The sequence below is a fragment of the Tiliqua scincoides genome, chromosome 3, assembly GCF_035046505.1.
Source record: "Tiliqua scincoides isolate rTilSci1 chromosome 3, rTilSci1.hap2, whole genome shotgun sequence".
Taxonomy (NCBI): domain Eukaryota; kingdom Metazoa; phylum Chordata; class Lepidosauria; order Squamata; family Scincidae; genus Tiliqua; species Tiliqua scincoides.
Genome location: NC_089823.1, coordinates 4,626,718 through 4,649,323, shown reverse-complemented (window position 1 = coordinate 4,649,323; position 22,606 = coordinate 4,626,718). Strand labels below are relative to the sequence as shown.

General features: G+C 46.6%; 1 protein-coding gene and 1 pseudogene across 3 annotated transcripts in view; one reads left to right on the top strand and one right to left on the bottom strand.

Annotated features, from left to right (window-relative positions):
- Positions 1–22,606, top strand: part of CAPN5 (calpain 5) — a 91,086-nt gene that overhangs the window by 58,031 nt on the left and 10,449 nt on the right. For all 3 annotated transcript variants that reach the window (XM_066621716.1, XM_066621717.1, XM_066621718.1), the window contains 5 exons: positions 13,384–13,592; positions 16,385–16,577; positions 17,577–17,770; positions 18,611–18,688; positions 20,823–21,018. In XM_066621716.1, coding sequence (XP_066477813.1) covers positions 13,384–13,592; positions 16,385–16,577; positions 17,577–17,770; positions 18,611–18,688; positions 20,823–21,018 — 870 coding nt within the window. The remainder of the gene's footprint in view (positions 1–13,383; positions 13,593–16,384; positions 16,578–17,576; positions 17,771–18,610; positions 18,689–20,822; positions 21,019–22,606) is intronic.
- On the bottom strand, positions 6,741–6,860 carry LOC136646365 (5S ribosomal RNA; annotated as a pseudogene).

The window sequence follows — 22,606 nt, the reverse complement described above, 5'->3', positions numbered from 1 at the left end:
GGGTGTTGGCAGATGAGCTCATCAGCTAAGGATGTGCAAGGAAAAAAAGCATTTTGTTCTTCCATCAGTTTTTCTCACTATCACTTTATTTTTTTTAACCAAATGAATGGGACTCATTTTTGTTTTCAAAACAAGTGTGCTCCCTGCATTATCACCAGGTGCTGCTATTGGATACTCCATCAAGCGGTGCGTTTTGACAGTCCTGGTCCACTTCCGTTGCTGCCCAGCAGTGTCTGCAAGAAGAGAGCCCCCAGCCCTCCCCACCCACCCTCAGTGACTGCTTAGCAGTGATGGCCAAGTGATTTATTATTGTCATAAACAAGTCAATATGCATGGCATTTTACAATGTACAAGAGGACAGGTCTCTGCCCTCAGGGGCTTGCAATCTAAAACGGGGGGAGGCAAGAGAGGAGCGAAAAGGAGATGATCAGATGAAGCTGCCTTCTGCTGTCAGGCCCCTGTTTCATCCAGCCAGCACTGGGGATTCTCACTGACAGGTGGCACATGGAAGCGAATCCATGTTGCTTGCTGAATTGTGTGCACACCATGTCCCCTTGGCCAATCTCATTATGACTTTTGAAACTTAAGATAGATTTTTTGACAAATCTGACCTGCCAGATGAAATGTGAATTCTTTGTTAATTAAGATGCATTTGCTAAACCTTGGCTGCTAGAGATCACATATCACTATTTTTTAAAATGCTCTTTGAGAAAGCTAAGGCCATTAAAATTTGCCAAACAGTATAAAATATTTTCTCACACAGGGGCTTCCAGCTTGATAACGGGCAACATCTCAGTGGCTTTTTGCTTCTAATGTCCATTTAGGAATCTGTATTCCTGCCAACACTGAGATGCTAACATGATGCCCCTCAAACATGGTAGTGTACCCAAAATCTACAGCATTGCTCAGAGCGTCCTTTGGAGCACAGAATTTTCAAGCCAGTAACTTCATGTATAAGGGAGAGATTTATACTGCTGCTGTTACGGTGTCCTTTAACTCTGCATTGAGAGAAACTTTGCCTTAATGCTGGGGCAGGATAGGGCATTGGGGGATATTCTCTCTCAGCTTTCTGATGCAGCTTTCTCCTGCACCTTCTGGCAAGGCGGTCCAGGAGGAGAAGGCCAGACTTTTAGATCGGTTTGAAGACAGCTGGAGCATTTAAAGATGCACACTTAGAGCCTTCTGCAATAACACTGGGTCAGTTAATAGGGATGGGTTGGTGTCTTCAGGGCTAAGGAGAGAAGCTGTGGGTTCCTGGGTTGGATTTTCAAAAATTGGGAAGGCAAGACTGCCCTGGCACTACATCCTTGAGTGACTCATTCTTGCATGAGATGAGCAACTGTCAAGTAACAATAGTCTGATGCGCTAGTGATTGGCTAGCGCAGTCAACTGATGAGGTCAAGCCATTCCATTTACAGTTGCTTTGCAGAAACTCCCTCGCCCACCTCAGCGTCTTGCCGCCAATTAAATTCTGCCTTATCGGCATCGAAAATTTGCTCAGGGCTTTGTAAACAATATTAAAAATGATCTCTGGTCTTCTTTCTGGTTTGATGACCATGACGTTCTAGTAATGAACTTGAAACACACACAGCATCGTGGTGTGCTGGACTGCAGAATATGCTATCAGTTTGTAACTGCTGCAAAACATTACCTCTTTTTGAGAGGGGAAAATAACCAAGATCCTAATCTTGCATACTGAGAATAATGTGATTTTCTCACTGCCCCCCTTTAAGGTAGGCATGTGCTGTTCTTTGTTCACTTATGCCAACAACCTTCCTTCCCCATTCCCAGACAAACAAGAAAGAAAGGCCATTATAGTAGTTGGCAACCTTCAGTCTCGAAAGACTCTGGTATCGCGCTCTGAAAGGTGGTTCTGGAACAGCGACTAGTGTGGCTGAAAAGGCCAATTCGGGAGCGACAATCCCTTCCACACCGGGAGCAAGTGCAGTCTGTCCCTGGTCTGTCTCCCTGGCTATGGGCCTTCCTTCTTTGCCTCTTTGCCTCAGACTGTTGGCCAAGTGTCTCTTCAAACTGGGAAAGGCCATGCTGCACAGCCTGCCTCCAAGCGGGCCGCTCAGAGGCCAGGGTTTCCCACTTGTTGAGGTCCACTCCTAAGGCCTTCAGATCCCTCTTGCAGATGTCCTTGTATCGCAGCTGTGGTCTACCTGTAGGGCGCTTTCCTTGCACGAGTTCTCCATAAAGGCCATTAGGATGTTGTTTTTGCTTAGGTGATTCTGTTAAGCACCTTGCAGATTGATAATTACAGGTGTCTTGCTCTTTCATGCTTATCTGTTTTGGGAAGTGAGAAAATAGGGCTCCCTGCCATACCTAAAAACATAACTGAGTTATGTACTTTTCACTTCCAGTCATGTCAACATAGGCATTGCCTTGCTGGGTCAAACTGCACTTCACCTTGTCTAGGGTTCTGCCTCCAATGAAGCTAGTGGCTGGGTTGATGCTCATCAGGAACACATGGGTGGCATGTACAGTTACTAACGAAACCCTCTTTCAGAACCTGTGGACTGGACAGATGTGGTTGGTGATATGATTTTTGTTTGCAGATACGTCTGGGAGCCCTATTTCCTCACTTCTTAAAATAGACAAGTATGAAATGCAGTAAGAGTGAAACATCTTTAATTATCAGTCTCCAAGGTGCTTAACAGAATCGCTTGAGCAAAAGCAACAAGTCCCTGGTCCCGAGGAGTTTGCAATGTAGAATCAATGGATGGGAGGACAGCCACCAGATGGGGGCAAAATTTGCCAGGGAAGAATGAGATCAGATGCAGTCACACTTACTGAAGCATTGAGGCAGTTGGGCATGCCGATTAAGGGGCTAAGGCAGTGATTTTCAACCTTTTTCATCTCATGGCACACTGGCAGGGCACTAAAATTATCAAGGCACACCATCAGGTTTTTGACAAGGCACACCATGCTGCCAGTGGGGGCCTACAATCCGCATTGGCCCTACTAATAAATGACCTTCCCCCAAATTCCTGTGGCATACATGTGGACCACTTGCGGCACACCAGTGTGCCACAGCACAGTGGTTGAAAATGGCTGGGCTAAGGCAAGGGCTTTCAGGGAAGATGTGGGTTTTGAGGAAGGGAAGCCGAGGTGACTTCATGCCAGCATTCATAGAGGGTGTCTTCGACAAGGGAAAATGGGGCAGGATTACGGTTGAGATCTTTAAGCCACTGGTGGTGGAGGAGATAGAAGAGCAAAAGTCAGGGTTGTGGTGGAGGGTAACCTAATCTTATGGAAGCTGCTGTGTATGGTATATTTTGATTGTGTAATGCCTGGGTTGTGCCTGGGGAGGCACCTGCTGGCAAATAAAGAATGATTCAGGCTGGGCTGCAGTCTATTCCAGCGGTTTTCAACGTTTTTCTTCTCATGGCACACTGACCTCTATGGTCTTCTCTGCTTGTGATGTCACTCGCAACTTCTGGGAAACTCTTCTGGGTTTTGCAGCGTTATTTCTAGGGCAGCTATCTGTAGTAACAAATTGTCTATGTCAGCTCTACCAACAGAGGAAGAGGGACAATTTATTACTATAGACAGTTGCCCTAGAAACAGAGCCACAGAATCTGGAAGTCTTTTTCAGTGGTCTTTCAATCGCTGTGCTCCAAACTCCTGCAACGCACCTGTGGACCTTTCACTACACACCAGTGTGCCTTGGCACACTGGTTGAAAATTGCTGGTTCACTCACTTTTGCTTTATTGGGGGTGGGGGTGTCATAGTGTGACCCAGCCTGGAATGCAGGGCTGTGCATTTGTTTTTGGAATGAATGGAACCAAATCAAAGGGGCCCATCAGTTTGTATTCCATTCATTCCAGAACAAACAAGCTGGGGATAAATGGGTCATATGGATACCATGAGCTGTCCATTTTGAAAAACCCCATTAATTTATGTTGTTTTCCTTAAATCAGTGTGCTATGGATTTCATCGCTTACCTAGGTTAGTGGCAGCAGGATCCCAAAAAAAGGCAACCTCCTGGTGGCAGATGCCATTGTTTTCCCTATAATTGCCCCAGGGTGTAGCATCAGCCCATGCCCGATCTCATCTGATCTCAGAAGCTAAGCAGGGTCAGGCCTGGTTAGTACTTGGATGGGAGACCACCTAGGAATACCGGGTGCTGTAGGCTTCTACCATAGTCTTTCGAGACTGAAGGTTGCCAACCAGCATGGGTAAAAAATGGCCACTGCTAGGAGTTTCCTTCACATAAGTTCTTTAAAAATAATGAACACAGCGGAGTGGGAATAAACTGGGACCCTGTGAATGGGGTTCGAAATGAAAGTTCTTGGATTGCACAAGTCTGCTGGTATATCTAGTGAGTGAGTCACTGGTTCCATGATGGTGGCAGCCCTTTTCCCAGCTGCCATAACCAGACATTGCTGCTTGACAGATGGGATGTGCAGTGGTCTGGTTCACACACTGCCTTTTCTCTGTGTACCATGTGCACAGTTGTACTGAGGAGCTTTGCAATGTGAGCCAGCCCTTGTTGTGTACTTGGCAAAGGAGGTTGATGCATCACCTGCGGATCCCTGGCCGCGCCAACATCTGTACTGTGAATCCCCCAGGAAGTCACGCCCGCGAACTGGTCTTGCTGTCCAATCTATAGAAACAGCTGCTTTTCAGTGCTCTGGGATTTCTTTTTCACAGCCCACGCTTGGAGCCTGGCTTTGGTTTTATGCATTCAGCTTCAGTGGAAAGTAATAATTGTGGAAACTTGCCTCATGAAGCTTCCTACAAAGCTGTATAAAAAAATCTTAAAATTAAAAGAGAGAAAAAATGCCTGGGATGTGTGTTCTTGACCTGTCTTCATTCTTTGATAATTGTGGGGGTGTCTGTTAATGTAACAATCTGTTTAAAACAAAAACAAACCCCAAGGTTGCAACCCTGCTCACACTTTGCTGGGGGTAGGGCCCACTGAACACAGTGGGACTTACTTCTGAGTAAGCATGCCTGGGATTTCGATGCACAAACACTTATGTCAAAACAATGAGCAGACCAGCTGGTTGTAGCACCCTTATCTTTAAGAAAAGGCTAACGCTTTTGGGTCTTGGCTGGGGCACACGACTGGTTTTTCTCCTCCTCTTTTAAGGATACAGTCTGGAGTCACTGAGTCAGACTGATGCCAGGGTGCTATTCAACAAGGTAATGGGTTGCACTGCAACCTCTGATGTCAGGCAGTGCTGAAAGCAGCATGGAGCTAAGTGGGCAGCTCAGAGGGCCTTGTAGAGAGTGGACAGTCATTTTGATGTCAACCCCATGGTGCCATCCAGTGCAGTCTGCACCCCTCACACCACCCTAGGGATACACTGCAATGTAGTCCTCCCCGTCCCATCATTCTATCCTCTTAGCATCCCTGAGGGAGACTAACCCAAGGTCACCCAGTGAGCTTCATGGCCAAGCGGGAATTTGAACCCAAGCCTCCACAATCCTGGTTCAGAACTCTGACCATTGCATCATACTGGCAGTGCTAATTGTTGCTGAACTTTATGAGGAGATGATCAAAAGTGTGTGACTTTCTGCACTGGACAAGGGTGACCCCTTACACCATTCAGCCCTTGAGCATTTGTGACCAGAGTGCGATGGGCGAGTCTTATTTTTTAACTTGAGAGAGGTGCTTTGCAATCTACTGCCTCTTTGTCACCCTTTAATATATGACCTTTGAAGGAAGAGATCAGCATCAATGCTAAATGTTTTGTTTTAGAGCCTCTCTGTTGCCTCCTTGAGTGGGTGTATTTTATCTGTGTTTATGATGTGCCCTTAGCTAATAGGCTTTCAGGTCATTATTGTGATGACTTCACTCTCTTCTTCTGACCATGAAAAACCAATTACCAATTCTGTTTCTGCTTTTGTTTGAAATTGCTAGAAGAACTCCAGGGCTTTTTACCATCAGTCTGGGCAGTGCCCAAAGCAAAATGGCTATAGTTACATTATCAAGCCTGACTCCTGACTTCCTGCCCTCCTACAGACTACTGCAGTGTGTTGCATGTAAGGCTGCCCTTGAAGATGGTTCAAAAAAATTTAGTACACCAGCAAGGGCCCCTTCCCCTTCCTCTGCACATGAGCTGATGTTGATAACTTGCTCCACACAAGTCTAACTCTGAATGTTATACAAGCACAAGTAGGAAAATGCTTAGTACTTACCTGGTGCATAGGAATCCTAATGCTCCTTATGTAGGTATTACTGGTATAATGCAATGGAGGGAACATCAAGTTCACCTGTTGAGTTCATGCCAGAGGTGAGTTTTGAAATGGTGGGGGGCCCAATTGGCTGCTCAGTCTATTAGCCACAACAGGTCAGGCCTCGACCTTGGTGCTCTGCTTTTGAACATTCAGAGCAGCCATTTTCACCATATTTCTTCTCTAACCGCACTGACAACACAAAGACTCAACACAAAGAGGTCTTTGCCTCTTGTAGATGTCACTTCTGGGAGACACTTCCAGATTCTTTGGCTCTGTTTCTAAGCCAACTGTCTGTAGTAATGAACTGTCTGCCAGGAATAGGGAAAGACAATTTGTTACTATAGACCAGGGGTCTCCAAACCCTGGCCCAGGGGCCAGATGCAACCCACAGCCAGCCTCTGATCCCCTGAGAGCCTCTGGCCCAGATGACCAAACACAGCCTGAGTTGTGCTTGTGAGTAGAGGATTGGGAGTCTTTATTTCTTTGTGTGCTTTATTTCTTGGGCTGTGTTGGTTGGCAACCTTCAGTCTCGAAAGACTATGGTATAAGCCTACAGCACCTGGTATTTCCAGGCGGTCTCCCATCCAAGTACTAACCAGGCCTGACCCTGCTTAGCTTCCGAGATCAGACAAGATCGGGCATGTGCAGGGTAACAGTTGCTGCTTGGAGAAAGCCTGGAAATTTGAGCCCATTTATTCATTCATCTAAATTCCATATCTAATGTATTTGTTTAAATTTTATATTTAATTTTTTCCCCCGGCCCTTGACACTGTGCCAGATATTTGATACGGCCCTTCAGCCAAAAAGTTTAGAGACCCCTGCTATAGACCAGTGATTTTCAACCATGAGATGAAAATCTCATGGCACACTGACAAGGCACTGAAATTGTCTAGGCATCAGGTTTTTGACAAGGCACACCATGCTACCAATCACATCCCCCATTGGCCCTACTAATACCTGACCTTCCCCAAATTCCTGTGGCACACCTGTGGACCACTTGCGGCACACCAATGTACCATGGCACAGTGGCTGAAAATGGCTGCTATAGGCCATTGCCCTAGAAACAGAGCCGCAAAACCTGGAAAAGTTTTTCAGTGATTTTCACCCGCTGTGCTCCAAACTCCACAGCACACCTGCAGTCCTTTGGCAGCACACTTGTTTTGGAAGCATGTGTATGGCCACTGTTGAAGGTATTTACTTTTTAAAGTGGTGGCTCTCTTACTTTTGTCCCTCTCCATTCCTGCTTTGCATCTCTCTCAGTGCAAGTTGAGGAAGTGTAAGCAAAGTGTAACAACTTTGAGCTCTTTTCTATGGAAAAGCATTACAGGTGGGGCCTCGGTATCTGCGTGGGATCCATTCTCAGACCCCCCACAACTATAGAGAAGCATGGATACCAAAATCTGTGGTTTCAGCCCCTTTAAAGCCTCTGAAGGCGACCAGATACGTGTTCTGGTTGCCTCCAGACGGCTTTCTGAAGCCCACAGGGGCCGTGCATTTCTGCCCGTGGCTTCTGCGGGCTTCAGAATGGCCAAAAAATGCTGCTTCCGGTTTCCAGAGGGAAACCAGAAACGACGTTTTTAATGCTGTATAAGGCATTAAAAATGTCACCAGGTTTCCCTCCAGAAACTGGAAGTAGAGTTTTTTTTTGTGCCTTTTTGGCCATTCGGAAACCCACAGAGGCCACAGGTGGACACGCATGGCCTCTGCAGGCTTCAGAAACCCTTCCAGAGGTGACTGGAGCCCAGCTTCGGAGGCTGCAGGTGGGGCCAGGTCATCTTAACGTGGATCTGGGGGACTTGCATTGAGTCAGATCCGCAGATATAAAATCTGTGGGTAAACAAGCTCCACCTGTGCATAAATATTTGTAATACCAATACTGTTGTGTATTATAGGTGTTTTATAACCTGGATGAGAAATGTATCTAGTCCCCTGTTTCTCAACCAGTGGTACGGGTAGCACCAGTGGTATTTGAGGGGGTGTCTGGTGGTACTCATGGGACCCCTGCTGCCTGGCAGCAAGACCAGGAGCACATTGCAACAAACAGGGGTAGGAAGCTCAGTCGGGCAGGCAGAGCTCCGAAGCATGCTTTTCTGCATGCTCAAAAAAGCAGAGGACAAACACTGAGAAACACTGATCTAATTGCCAAACAGCCCCAAACCGGTGCTCTTGGGCGCCATCTGCAGGTCGCTGCCCTGGCAGAGAAGTGAACCAACAGCACTGATATTTTTGACAAAGAAAATGTAAAAACCTGATTGAGGTGCTGGCAGCTCCTTAACAACAACAACAACAACAACAACAACAACAACAGTATTTATATACCGCTTTTCAACTAAATGTTCACAAAGCGGTTTACAGAGAAAAATCAAATAACTAAATGGCTCCCTGTCCCAAAAGGGCTCACAATCTAAAAAGATGCAACACCAGCAGACAGCCACTAGAACAGACAGTGCTGGGGTGAGGTGGGCCAGTTACTCTCCCCCTGCTAAAAAAAAGGAGCACCCACTTGAAAAAGTGCCTCTTACCCAATTAGCAGGGGTTAACCTAATTAACCTAAAGGGAGAGGTGCAAAGCTTTCCTCTAAAGAAGAAGCCACACTCCAACACTGGGAAAGCAAAAGATGAGTGCTGTAGGATCGGGCTTGCAGATCTGGGGCTAAACCAGCCTCACAAGGGATCTGTTGTGACACCCCCCTCCCCTCCCACCGCCCAAGGAACTGCTTTTATTTGTGGGTTAGAATGTTTTACTGGTGCTTGCTGCTCTTGCCATAAAAGGGTGTGATGCTTGCAGCGCAGGACGTGCTTATTGCGTTTGTCTCCCAAAGCAAAGATAAAATATTTGCCATCATAGAGAAATGCCTCAAAGAAGTTTCTGAAACCGGACCACAGAATGGTGGAAAAAGCGGCTTTTCCCAGCTCTTCATGCCAGGAAACAAAACACTTTGGGTGCAATCCTAACCAACTTTCCAGCACTGGAATAGCTGTGCCAGTGGGGCATGTGCTGCATCCGGTACTTGGGGGGCAGTCATGGAGGCCTCCTCAAGATAAGGCAATGTTTGTTCCCTTCCCTCGGAGCTACATGGCCCTTAGCTTGGTGCTGGAAAGTGGGTTAGGGCTGTGGACTTTGCCTGCCAAATTCTGTCTACTGAACTGCTGCGAATGACCCAAGAGTAGGACTCCATGTGCACCTCTGGGTGCTCTGAGCAGCCACTCTAATTTGAACCAGTCTGTTTCAGGTTTGCTTTCAGCTTTGTAGTTTGCTGGCCATTTGCTGCTTTAAGCTACAGTCCAGGGGGTAAGTCCCACTGATATGCTCGGACTTGCTTCTAAGTCGACAGGTATAGGAATGCATTTTGGGGCATAGTTCTGTTCTGCTGAAACATTTCAAGAATGGCAGCCTGTGGGAGGAAAGGCAAAGCCTCTGTGTTTTATCCAGACTGCTCAGAAACTAAGGCAGCCATGATGAGATTGGTATTGGCAACCTTCAGTCTCGAAAGACTCTGGTATCGCGCTCTGAAAGGTGGTTCTGGCACAGCGTCTAGTGTGACTGAAAAGGCCAATTTGGGAGTGACAATCCCTTCCACACCGGGAGCAAGTGCAGTCTGTCCCTGGTCTGTCTCCCTGGCTATGGGCCTTCCTTCTTTGCCTCTTTGCCTCAGACTGTTGGCCAAGTGTCTCTTCAAACTGGGAAAGGCCATGCTGCACAGCCTGCCTCCAAGCGGGCCGCTCAGAGGCCAGGGTTTCCCACCTGTTAAGGTCCACTCCTAAGGCCTTCAGACCCCTCTTGCAGATGTCCTTGTATCGCAGCTGTGGTCTACCTGTAGGGCGCTTTCCTTGCACGAGTTCTCCATAGAGGAGATCCTGATCCGCCCATCGCCCATTCTCATGACATGACCAAGCCAACGCAGGTGTCTCTGTTTCAGCAGTGCATACATGCTAGGGATTCCAGCACGTTCCAGGACTGTGTTGTTAGGAATTTTGTCCTGCCAGGTGATGCCGAGAATGCGCCGGAGGCAGCGCATGTGGAAAGCGTTCAGTTTCCTCTCCTGAGCGAAAAGTCCATGACTCACTGCAGTACAGAAGTGTACTCAAGACACAAGCTCTGTAGACCTGGATCTTGGTATGTTCCGTCAGCTTCTTGTTGGACCAGACTCTCTTTGTGAGTCTGGAAAACGTGGCAGATGGAAAACGTGGTTGATGAGATTGATGAGTCCTGTATTAACCAGAGCATGATTAAGACCAGGGGCTCTGACTAAGATCATGACCAGTGCTCTACAGTAGTTTTCTTTTTCCCAGAGGGAGGCTACATAGGAATATAGGAAGAGCCCCTCTGGATTAGCCCAAAGGCCCATCTAGTCCAGCTTCCTGTATCTCACAGTGACCCACCAGATGCCTCAGGGATCACACAAGATAACAAGGTACCTGCATCCTGGTGCTGCTCCCTTGGTCTTCTGAGGTCGCCTACTTCTAAAACCAGGAGATTGCACATACCCATCACGGCTTGTAACCTGTGATGGACTTTTCTTCCAGAAATCTGTCCAATTCCCTTTTACAGGCATCTAGGCAAAATGGACAGCTAGAGTTCTTTTGATGGTGGGGTAAAGGGAGAAAGAACCTCTCAAGAGGTTTCTATTATCCTTGTCTGTATTGATTCACATAATTTCTGGGCCTCATTAAAAGCTGTGCAGCAGAATCACATAGAGGAATGCACTCCAGGGATCACTTGGCTGGAAATGCCACATATCAGATTCTTCCTGCACATGGAAAGCAAATGAGAGCATGTGCCCTGCACTGGTTAACATATTGGTCTCTCTAGGGGTGGTTTGTGCCCTGAATTAAGGATTAATAATAATAATATTCCCCTGAGGGCTGAAGATAAGAATAGGCCCTCAGTTTGGCTGTACTTGTCGTAAGAGGCGACTAAACAGCCACTGGGTAGATGGGACTCGTCAGCCTGGGAAGGCAGCTCATCTGAGAGAAGGAAAACTCTGATCCCAAACCTCCACTGCCTTGTGGCTACATCCAGTTAAGGAAAAGGCTTCAGGAGTCAACCTCGAGGCAAAATCCGGAGCCGGAGTCCCTGAGGCAGTTCATGGCTGAACACAGTCACGTTCTGGCAACTCCTGCGATGCTGCTGGAACCAACCGTATTGGCCTCTGCCTTTCCATTGGACCATTTCAGCGACGTGGAGGGGGGGATTTGCTGCATGGGTAACAGCCTATCCTCCATACCTACTTTACCCAGGCATCGCGCACTGGAGAGGACACTCTGTTCCAGAACCACCATTCAGAGCGTGACACCATGGTCTTCCGAGACTGAAGGATGCCAATAATAGTAATAATAGTAATAATAGTAATAATAGTACTAATAATAGTAATAATAATAATAATAATAATAATAATAATAATAATAATAATAATAATAATAATAATAATACATGTATTTATATACCTCCTTTCTTGGTCGTCAGATTCCTCCTCAAGGCGGATTCCTTTATTCAAGGCGGTTTACATGGGCAGGCTGTTCTAAATTCCCATAGGGATTTTTATAATCCAAGAAAGGTTCTATCTTTCAAGAACCACAACATTTCAGAAGGATCTTTTTGATCTGGTATCACATTCTGGCCTCCAATTTCCTCCCACACAAGCTGACAGGCAACTCCTTTATCTCTCACATGGAGGGCAGCCAAGACACTTCTTCGCTCACACCAAAGAGCAGGTGGAATAACTCGGCTCAGCTTGTCAGCTGCTTCAAGGTCTCACCATTCACGGTGCCAGTGGCCTCGAACTGGCAACCTGTGGATGTTATCTTCAGGCAAACGGAGGCTCTACCCTCTAGACCAGACCTCCTGCTCATAGTTACATAAGCAGTACTGCTGCCATTTTATTTTGGGGAGAAGGGAATTAAAAGAGAGAGACAAAACAGAGAGAAGATCATGTGCTGCAGGTCTTAAGCTGGGACCAGGGACCCTCTTTCAGTGCCAACAGGCAGCTTGCGAGCTGATGAAGTTGCTGACCTGATCTCTTATGTGCTGCAGTGCCACCACTGCAGGTGGCCAAAAGGAGTACTATGTAGTTCAGCCCATGTAGTTCAGTTCTGAGGCTTATCACTGCCTCTCAGGAGAACCTACATAGCAGAATGCTGGTGAGAAGAAAAGGAGCACAATAAAAATATTATTATTGTTATTGTTATTGTTGTTATTGTTATTAATTTATACCCCACCTTTTTGCCCAACAGGCACACAAGGCGGCTTACAACACTTTAAAAAAATACAACACTAAAAACAATCATTAACAACAATTTATAATAATTAAAAAATCTAAAAACAAACAAACCCTGTGGATTTTCATATAAAAGCAAGAACGCCAGCCAGCCTGTCAACAATTAAAAGCTTTTTGAAATAAAAAGGTCTTCAGTCCACGCCGAAACGTTAGCAACAAGGGAGCAGTTCTCAGTTCTAAGGGGAGGGTATTCCACAGTTCGGGGCCACCACCGAGAAGGCCCTCTTCCTGGCCGCCGCCCCTCTCACATCTCTTAGTGGCACAGTCAAAAGGGCCCCCACAGATGATCTAAGAGCACGGGCAGGATTGTAGGGAAGGAGGCATACATACATATATTCACAATACATACATTTATTCACAAATACACATACATACATATTCACATACATACATATATTCAAATACAGACATATATTCACAAACAGCCAGTGGCATAGGTAGAAAGGGTGCAAAGCACTAAGTTTTGCAGGCGCCTGAACGTGCCATGCAAGTGGCCCCTCCCCTTTGGAGCCATTCTGGGCAGGGGGAGCAAAATGTAGGCCTGGCTCTGAAGGGGAGGGTCCGCTTGCATGGCACGTTCAGGCGCCTGCAAAACTTAGTGCTTTGCACCCCTCTAGCTACGCCACTGCAAACAGCAAGAGCAAAGCTCACAAGTGATTTAAATATGTATGACATTGTCCTAAAATTGAGCCTTCCGCCAAACTGATGTATTAAGAAGCAGCAGCCTGCCAGTATACTCTCCTTCTGCCCTTCTAATGGATTTCCCATCTCAGTTCTTTAGTCAAGGAATCATATCCATTTAAGAAACAACAAAGAAATAACACTTGGGAATACCTGCTCCCAGATTTCCATTACAAATCAAAGTCGGCATCCTTTTTTGTCTAATGCAGCTCTGCTCTTTCCATCCATGCAGGTCATCCCAGACTGGAAGGAGCAAGAATGGTCCGCTGAGAAGCCAGAGAACTACGCTGGGATTTTCCATTTCCAGTTCTGGCGTTTTGGGGATTGGGTGGATGTGGTGATTGACGACCGCCTGCCGACCCTTCACAACCAGCTCATCTACTGCCACTCCAACTCCAAGAATGAGCTGTGGTGTGCGCTTGTGGAAAAAGCCTATGCCAAGTGAGCAGGCCGATAAGTTTAAAAGCAGCAAGACAAAGAGCAGTGGGCTTCCCATTGCTCCCTCTTCCCTGAACTACAGTTTCCGGGATCCCTTGAGGAGAGGGAAGGACCATTAGAACCCTTAAAGCTGTAGTGTGGATCATAATAATAATAACTAGGTATTTATATACCGCCTTTCTGGTCATCGGATTACTCCTCTGACTTTATTCAAGGCGGTTTACATAGGCAGGCGTTTCTAAATCCTTCAAGGGGATTTTTACAATCATGGAGGTTCTCTCTTTCAAGAACAAGCAACATTTCAGGTGGATCTTCCTGGTTTGGTCTCACTGCTGGCCTCCAGTTCTCCCACGCAGGCTGACAAGCAGCTCCATCTCTCACATGGAGGGCAGCCAAGACGCCTCTTGCTCACACCAAGAGCAGGTGGAATCACTCAGCTCAGCTTGCAGCCACTTCAAGGTCTCGCCATTCTCAGCCGTTCAGGGAGCTGCCAGTGTCCTTGAACTGGTGACCTTCTGATGTTATCTTCGGGCTAATGGAGGTTCTACCCGCTAGACCAGACCTCCTGCCATAGCAGGGCTGTCTCCTGATTAAAGAAATCTTACTTAATCAGACATGTTTGTTGAGTAATCAATTAGTTACTCAATTAAGTGTGCATATAAATCAAAAGCTCAATCTTTTCTGACATGAAAAGCATGCTTGCTTTGTTTTTAAGTGGTGTGCATCTTCAAAGCAATCATTACCTTCAATGAGGCATTCCCTCCTCTATGAGGCTTTTTGCCATTGATATTTTTTACAATTATATGCACCTGTGTCTGTTAAGTCAGACTTTTGTTTAATGCATTTATATGCATTAAATGCCCCTTCATGTGGTGAATGCCCAAAGTGGCTGACAACAGTCAGCAGAATAAAATCCATAAAACTGCAGTCACAAGATATATAAAAATTTGCTGCCCAGTTAATTTGGGGCACTTTTACAGGACCAAACTAGACATTGCACCAACTCTGCTGTGCTTGCTTTTTTTCCTGTAAATAGCATGACTGGAGGAAGGTGGATCAGATCAGAACTGCTGAATGGCTTTAACACCCCCCCCCCCATGGTCCCGATCTAGATCAGCCCCCTGGTGTGAGAGAAGGCAACACACCAGGGCCAATTATGCAGTTAAAGTCAGATCTGGTTTGGACCTTAGTCAATTGAAGGGGTTAATCAAGTAGATTTAATCAAGTAGGTTAATCAATTGATTGCATTGCAACCCCTGGTTGATCTCCCCATGGCATTTATTGTATTGCATTTATCCTAGTAAAAAAATCACAGTGGCCTGCTCCAGATACTTTGGTTTCCTGGTTCAGTGGTCTTGCCAGCAAATGGATCATTTTAGCTTAGTGTAAGTTGGGAGTGTGGCATGAGGAAGGCTTTGTTGAAACTGCCTCTTTCTCCCTCACTCACAGTGAAAGCATTGGCCACCTGCACCTCCTCAACAACCAGGGAGAAGAAAGAATTGTTACCCCTCCAGCCCGTTTTTTCCCCTGGGACTTGTTGGTGTGCAGCCCTGAGCTAATAGGGACATCCCTGTTTCCTCTTGAGGCTCTGGTTTTAATATGTTGTCAGTATTGCCATCTGCTCGCATCAGAGAAGGTTTACAAGCTGTGGCATCTCAGGCCCTGAGCAATGAAAATTCCATTTACCTAATTAATGCTAATTGAAAAGCTGCTGCCCTGCATGTGGTCATGGTGGAAGCCGTGCAACAGATGGACAGCGTATCACACATTGTTCTCTGAAACGGGTACCCTCAAGTTGGGAAAATCTCAAGTCCCTTCTTAATTTACAAGTTTAGGTAGGGCTGAGCTTTTAAGGATAAGAGAGGGAAATTAAAATACTGTGATGTTGTATACATTGTGCCAATTGAGACATCTTGGTTTAAAGAAAGACAGCTGAGCTCTAACCACTTCAGGGGCAAATAGCTGCTGAGCTGCAAAGAGATGCCTAGGCAGAAGCAGTGCTGCTGAAAGGGCAAGTCAGCTGCTGAAAGGGCAAGTGCTGCTGAAAGGGCAAGTCAGCGGCATAGCTAGAGCAAAGCACTAAGTTTTGCAGGGAGTCTCCTCGCAGCATGCAAAGGGCCCCTGCCCCACTCCTTCAGAGTCAGTCCAGATTGGGGGGAAGCAAAACAGAAGCAAATGCCTCAATTTTGCTCCCACCACCCAGAATGGCTCTGAAGGGGAGGGGCAGCTTGCATGCTGCAGTGCGGCTTCCTGCAAAACTTAGTGCTTTGCACCCTCTCTAGCTACGCCATTGGTGGTTTGTGGGATAATTGGGCTCTACCATCATGATAGCTGCGCTATCTCATAACTTGGAAATATGATCAAGATTTGGTTACTTTCTCTTCTGTCATTTGTAGCTAATGAGTTCCCACGTGAGAAGGAAGTGTTTATTTCTGGCCGTTATCTGCTTAATGATGTCACTTCCGGCCCTCAGCAGGCACCATGAATGGTGTTTGGCCCACTATATGAAATAAGTTTGACACATCTGGTTTAATTGGCCCACTGCTGCTGCTGCAGACTGGTGTGCACCCACTACCTGTTGATTTTTAGTGCTTCTCACATGAGAATAATTTCAGTTTTACACTATTGGGCACCGTTTTACTGTTGCATCCATGAACGTGAGTGGTTCAGTACTGGCTTCACCATGAGCTCTCTTTGTCCTGTAAAGACAGCACTCGTTCATCAGACAAAGAGCAGGTCTGCCTGGTCTCTTCCTTAGAAATATGTCAATTCAGCTTCTCTTTCTCTGTTTGTAGACTTGCAGGGTGTTACGAAGCCCTCGACGGAGGCAACACGGCCGATGCCTTGGTAGATTTCACTGGTGGTGTCTCAGAACCCATTGACTTGTTAGAAGGAGGCTTTGCGGAGGATGAAGCCAAACGGAATCTCCTCTTTGAGCGGGTACTCAAGGTGCATAACCGAGGAGGACTCATCAGCTGCTCCATCAAAGTAAGGAATCTACAGGTCTCGAAGGTGGGGTATGTGTTTGTGCATGCATAGAGGAGGAAATGGAAGTGGTTCTGATGCTTGAAGGTCAGTAAAAAGTGTCAGATTGATCTGAGTAGCAAAGTTCTGAACTATTCTGAGACAGAGGGCCAGTAGCGTAGCTAGAAGGGGTGCAAAGTACTAAGTTTTGTGGGAACCCTCAACGCGGCCTGTGGGCGGCTTGTCCCCCTCCTCTTTGGAGTTGTTCCAGGCTGCTAGAGCAAAACAGAGGCATAAGCCTGGCTCTGAAGGGGAGGGGTCACTTGCACAGCACGGTGAAGCTCCCTGCAAAATTTAGAGTTTTGCACCCCCCTCTAGCTACACTACTGCAGAGGGCATCTCTGAATATCTGCTGTGAGTTGTGATTGACTCCGAAAGCATGCATGTATACAAAATGTCCCATTCTGTCTTTTGTCTCCCCCGGCACCTGGGCCTTGCACTGTTGCAGAGCACTTTACGGCACTTTTCCAACAGCATGCACCAGCCAACTGCGCATTCCACTGGCACAGGCCCGCGTTTGGATTGGGCCGTTGAGCTGCAATCCAGTAGACACTTTCCTGGGATCAAGCCCCATTGAATGGAATGGGACTTACTTCTAAGTAGACATGCATAGTGATTGTGCTGTTAACAGTGCCTATAGCTGTAATACAGGAAAGCGTTATAGCAGCCTTAACTGAGGGTCGATCAGCGTCAGATTAATAAAATGCCTTTGCTTTGACATGTTAAGGTGGGCTGGAAATTTAAGTAGATAAATAATCCCACTTTGAGTGCCCAAAGGGCTCTCTGGTGAGGCAGTTGAGGGGGGGGGGAACAGGCACTGATGGAGGCCCAAGTTTTCTAGTTTTCTGCAACTTGGAGACTCATGCCAGTCTTCCTGGGCTTCCTTGGGCCAGGGTTTCTAAAGACTCTTGTATTTCCTCTCCTCGTAAACACCACTGTACACGTCATTTGTTTCCTCGTAAGGCCACCTCAGCTGCTGACATGGAAGCTCGCCTAGACTGTGGTCTAGTCAAGGGACACGCCTACGCAGTCACTGATGTCAGGAAAGTCCGCCTGGGTCATGGCCTGCTGGCCTTCTTCAAGTCCGAAAAGCTTGATATGATCAGGTTGCGGAACCCCTGGGGGGAGAGAGAATGGAATGGCCCCTGGAGTGACACGTGAGTAAGGGTCAGAGTAACATTAGCCCCCTTTTCTCCTCCATTTCTGAAAATTGCCAAAGTGCTCCCTCATCATGTTAGCCTCTCTGAATGGGGTGGTAAAATGAGGAGAGAGCATTCTGGGACTGCTGTAAATCAGTGTTTCTCAACCAGTGGTACAGGTTCCACCAGTGGTACCTGAGGTGGTGTCTGGTGGTAACTGCCATCTGGCAGCGAGACCAGGAATGCAACACAACAGACAGCAATAGGAGGCTTGGCACAGTGGGAAGAACTCCAAAGCATGCTTTTCCATGCTCGAAAAAGCCCTCCTGTCCACCCTGAGCCTCTTACTGGTGTTTCTCATGTTGCAACTGACCTCCCAACTCAGACATAACTGGCAATGATGTCATCGCCAGTTACTTCCAGTGGTACTTCGAATAGGTGGACTGTATGAAGTGATACAGCAGAGGACAAAAGTTGAGAAACACTGCTCTAAATAGAATCAGTAGCCAAAGAGAGCAAGATCAGAATCACTGTTCAGTAAAACGAGGGGTTAATAAAATGGTCTTCAGTTGGCACTTAGAACTTCCCAACAAATGTCATGGAATGCTCTTCCCAGAGGGCACCTTCCTGACACATTTGTTGGGAAGTTCTAGGTGCCAACTGAAGACCATTTTATTAACTCCTCGTTTTACTGAACAGTGATTCTGATCTTGCTCTCTGTGGCTACTGATTCACCTAAATTTTATGATAGCCTCATTTGGCCACCTGACAGCATGTTGTGAACCCCGTGGCTTAGCTACAATCATCTTCTTGGCATGTTTGCCACCACTGACTGTTTTTGTCTGTTCATTTTTACAGGTCGGAAGAATGGCAGAAAGTCAGCAATGGGGAGAGAGAGAAACTTGGAATGACTGTTCAAGATGATGGGGAGTTTTGGTGAGTGTTTCATGCGCTGTTTGGTGCATCTCCAGGAAAACGGCCTCCCTCCTTATGGAGGCCATCCATTTCCTCTCTGAAAATGTTCATGGTTTCAAATCCTGCTCACCAATCTCATAACAAGGAACCCAGATTTAACCTTGTTGTGAATTTTCATTGGGGGGGAATTGAATAGTAATGGAGAAAGCATTGAAAAGGAGATAATGTCATGTGGGGAAGGAGATTGAATGGGAAGAGTTCCATCTTGTGGGGAGAGTGATGGTAGGTAAGGAGAGACAGATCCCTTTTCTCAGAGGGCTTTGCTTTTCATGTGTAAGAGGATGACCCTGTTCTCCACCACACACCTAAAAGAACATTGGATTGGGTGCTCCGCAGAGAGGCTCTGCCCCCTCGGATTGTACAGTTTTTCTGCCTCAAAAAGTGGGATGGATATGGAAACACAACCGTTTTGAATATATGTATGTGCAGTGATGCAATGCCATCCCTATAGGCATGCGAGTCCGTTCACCGCAAGGACTAGCAAAAATTATTTTAAGAATTGAGGCGCACAGTGATGTAGTTAGAGGGGGGCGAAGCACTAAGTTTTGCAGGGAGCCTCACCGAGGCAAGTGGTGCACGTGACCCCTTCTGCTCCCCTTCTGCCTCCACTTTGCTCCCCCAGCCCAGAATAGCTCCAAAGGGGAGGGCCACTTGCACACCGTGGTGAGGCTCCCTGCTAAATTCGGCGGTTTGCACCCCCTCTAGCTACACCGCTGGAGGCACAAGCTAGGAATTGGCTGGGCTCTTGGGCAGAAAACAAGCTCTTTGATCCAGGAGATCAAATCCAGGAGAGAAAATTTTATTTATTTTTTTTGTACTGAAAATTGCCTGGTTTTGTTTTTTTTCCTCCTGACCCTGCTCGTAAGCTATGGAAATGTTAGTTTCCTCAGTGAGCCATGCTGTGGACTTGTCCAGAATAGTCCTTTGCAGATTCCCAGATTGGGTCAGTGTAGAAGCTGCTGGTCTGCAGTGCTTTTAAACTAGGTCAGAAAATAAGGGCGCAGCGCCATTTTGGAAAACAAACAAGAGAAGAATATCAAGGTGAACTTACTAAATTCTGATTCCCAGTAAACTACTATGCACTGAAGGTCTTTTGTTGTCCCTTTTAAAAATAGACGCAGCTTTGTCCCCAGGTCCAAAATAGTCTTTTGATGCTGATGATCTCAGAATGTCCTAACAGGCCAACTGCAATTTCTAAAGCAGCCATTTTCAGCTTTTTCCTCCTCATGTCACGCTGAGCTCTGTGGTCTTCTCTAAGGTCTTTGCGTCTTGTGATGTCACTTCCGGCTTCCAGGAAACTCTTTTGGATTCTGCAGTTCTGTTTCTAGGGCAACTGTCTGCGGTAACGAATTATCTGCCCCTTCTTCCTCCACCAGCTATGCAGAGGAAGAAGAACAGGTAGTTTGTTATTACCAGTGGTTCCCAACCTTAGTGGCCTATGGACCACTGACATAGAAATTGAAATTGTCTTGGACCACATGCAACCTCATGCACACAAAAAAATACATTTAAATTTGTAATTATTAGAGAAGATTTATTAGAGATGTATTAGACTTTTTATAGATAAGATTTTGCTGCCAACTGAGGCTGCAGGTGCTCCATTCTCCACTTTTTCTGATGGTCCATGGGGGAGCATCTCCCAAGCAAGCATTGCCCCATAGACTACCAGAGAGGATGGAGAATGGACTGCCCACTGCCACAGCCAACACAGCAGCCCTTTCTGCTGGTCCATGGAGGAAAGCTTACTCAGTGAAATGGTGGAAGTGATCAAAGGTGATCTTGTTTTTTTCTGAGGGTCTTACAGAGAAGTGGTCTGTAAGACCACTTACAGAAGTGTCTCACAGACCACCTTTGGTCTACAAACCACAGGTTGGGAACCAGTGGTTTACTACAGACAGTTGCCCTGGAATTTTTCAGCTGTTTTCAAGCACTGTACTCCAAACTCCCATGGCATACCTGTGGACCTTTCATGGCATACCAATGTACCGCGGCAAGCTGGTTGAGAATAGCTGTTATAAAATGTGGTTCCTGTGCTGTCTTGGCAACAGGGAGCACAAGGCCCATGTGAGTCAACCTTCAATCTTTCCTATCCTAGGATGACGTTTGAAGACTTCTGCAAATACTTCACAGATATCATTAAGTGCCGACTCATAAACACGTCTTACCTGAGCATCCACAAGACCTGGGAGGAGGCTGTCCTGCGGGGGTCGTGGATGAGAAGTGAGGACCCCTTGAAGAACCGCTGTGGAGGCTGCATTAATCACAGAGACACTTTCCTGCAGAACCCCCAGGTGAGAGAGATTATAGAGAAGTGAAGTGCTGAAAAGCGATACCTCCCACCTTGAAAGGCACAAGATGACTGCCATTGTCTGTGGGCATCTGTCTGTTATGCAGAATGGAAGGGGGGAACTCACTCTCTGATTAAGTAAGAAGACTCCCCCCACCCCGCTTCTATGGATTCCAGGCCAGGCCAAACTAATGGTTTGACTCAGTAGAAAACAACTTCATATCTTCATATCTTCTTGAGATAATATAGTAGAGATAATAACATCACTGTGAGGGTATGACCTTACCATCGATTTGTACAATGGCATTATAATATTAGCTGTTTTATTCTCAATACCTTTTCTAATGTTCCTGATAGCATAGAATTGGCCTTCTTTACTGCCGCCGCACATTCGGTCGACACTTTCATTGACCTGTCCACCGCCACCTCAAGATCTCTCTCCTGATCTGTCACAGACAGCTCAGAACCCATCAGCCTATATCTAAAGTTTTGATTTTTTGCCCCAATGTGCATGACTTTACACTTACTAACATTGAAATGCATCTGCCATTTTGCTGCCCATTCTGCCAGTCTGGAGAGATCCTTCTGGAGCTCCTCACAATCACTTCTGGTCTTCACCACTCGGAAAAGTTTGGTGTCGTCTGCAAACTTTGCCACCTCACTGCTCACCCCTGTCTCCAGGTCATTTATGAAGAGGTTGAAAAGCACCGGTCCCAGGACAGATCCTTGGGGCACACTGCTTTTCACCTCTCTCCATTGTGAAAATTGCCCATTGACACCCACTCTTTGTTTCCTAGTCTTCAACCAGGTCTCAGTCCAGGAGAGGACCTGTCCTCTAATTCCCTGACTGTGGAGTTTTTTCAGTAGCCTTTGTTGAACGCCTTCTGAAAGTCCGGATACATAATCTCCACGGGTTCTCCTGCATCCACATGCCTGTTGACCTTTTCAAAGAATTCTAAAAGGTTCGTGAGGCAAGACTTACCCTTACAGAAGCCATGCTGATTCTCTCTCAGCAAGGCTTGTTCATCTATGGTTTTGAGATCCTATCTTTGATGAGGCATTCCACCATCTTACCCGGTATAGATGTTAGGCTGATTGGCCTATAGTTTCCCGGGTCCCCCCTCTTTCCCTTTTTAAAGATAGGCATGACATTTGCTATCCTCCAATCTTCTGGCACCATGGCCGTTTTGAGGGACAAGTTGCATATCTTAGTCAAGAGATCAGCAACTTCATTCTTCAATTCCTTAATAGCTCTTGGGTGGATGCCATCAGGGCCTGGTGACTTATTGATCTTTAATTTATCAATGAGGTCTGAAACATCTTCTCTTTTAACCTCTATCTGACTTAATTCCTTGGTCAGGAGGGGACATTCGGGCAGCAGTATCTGCCCGAGGTCTTCTGCCATGAAGACAGATGCAAAGAACTCATTTAATTTCTCTGCCATCTCTAAGTCTCCTTTTATCTCCCTTTCCCTCCCTCACCATCCAGACGGCCAACCGCTTCTCTGGCGGGTTTCCTGCTTCTAACATATTTGAAGAAGCTTTTATTATTCCCCTTAATGTTGCTGGCCGTGCGTTCTTCATAGTCTCTCT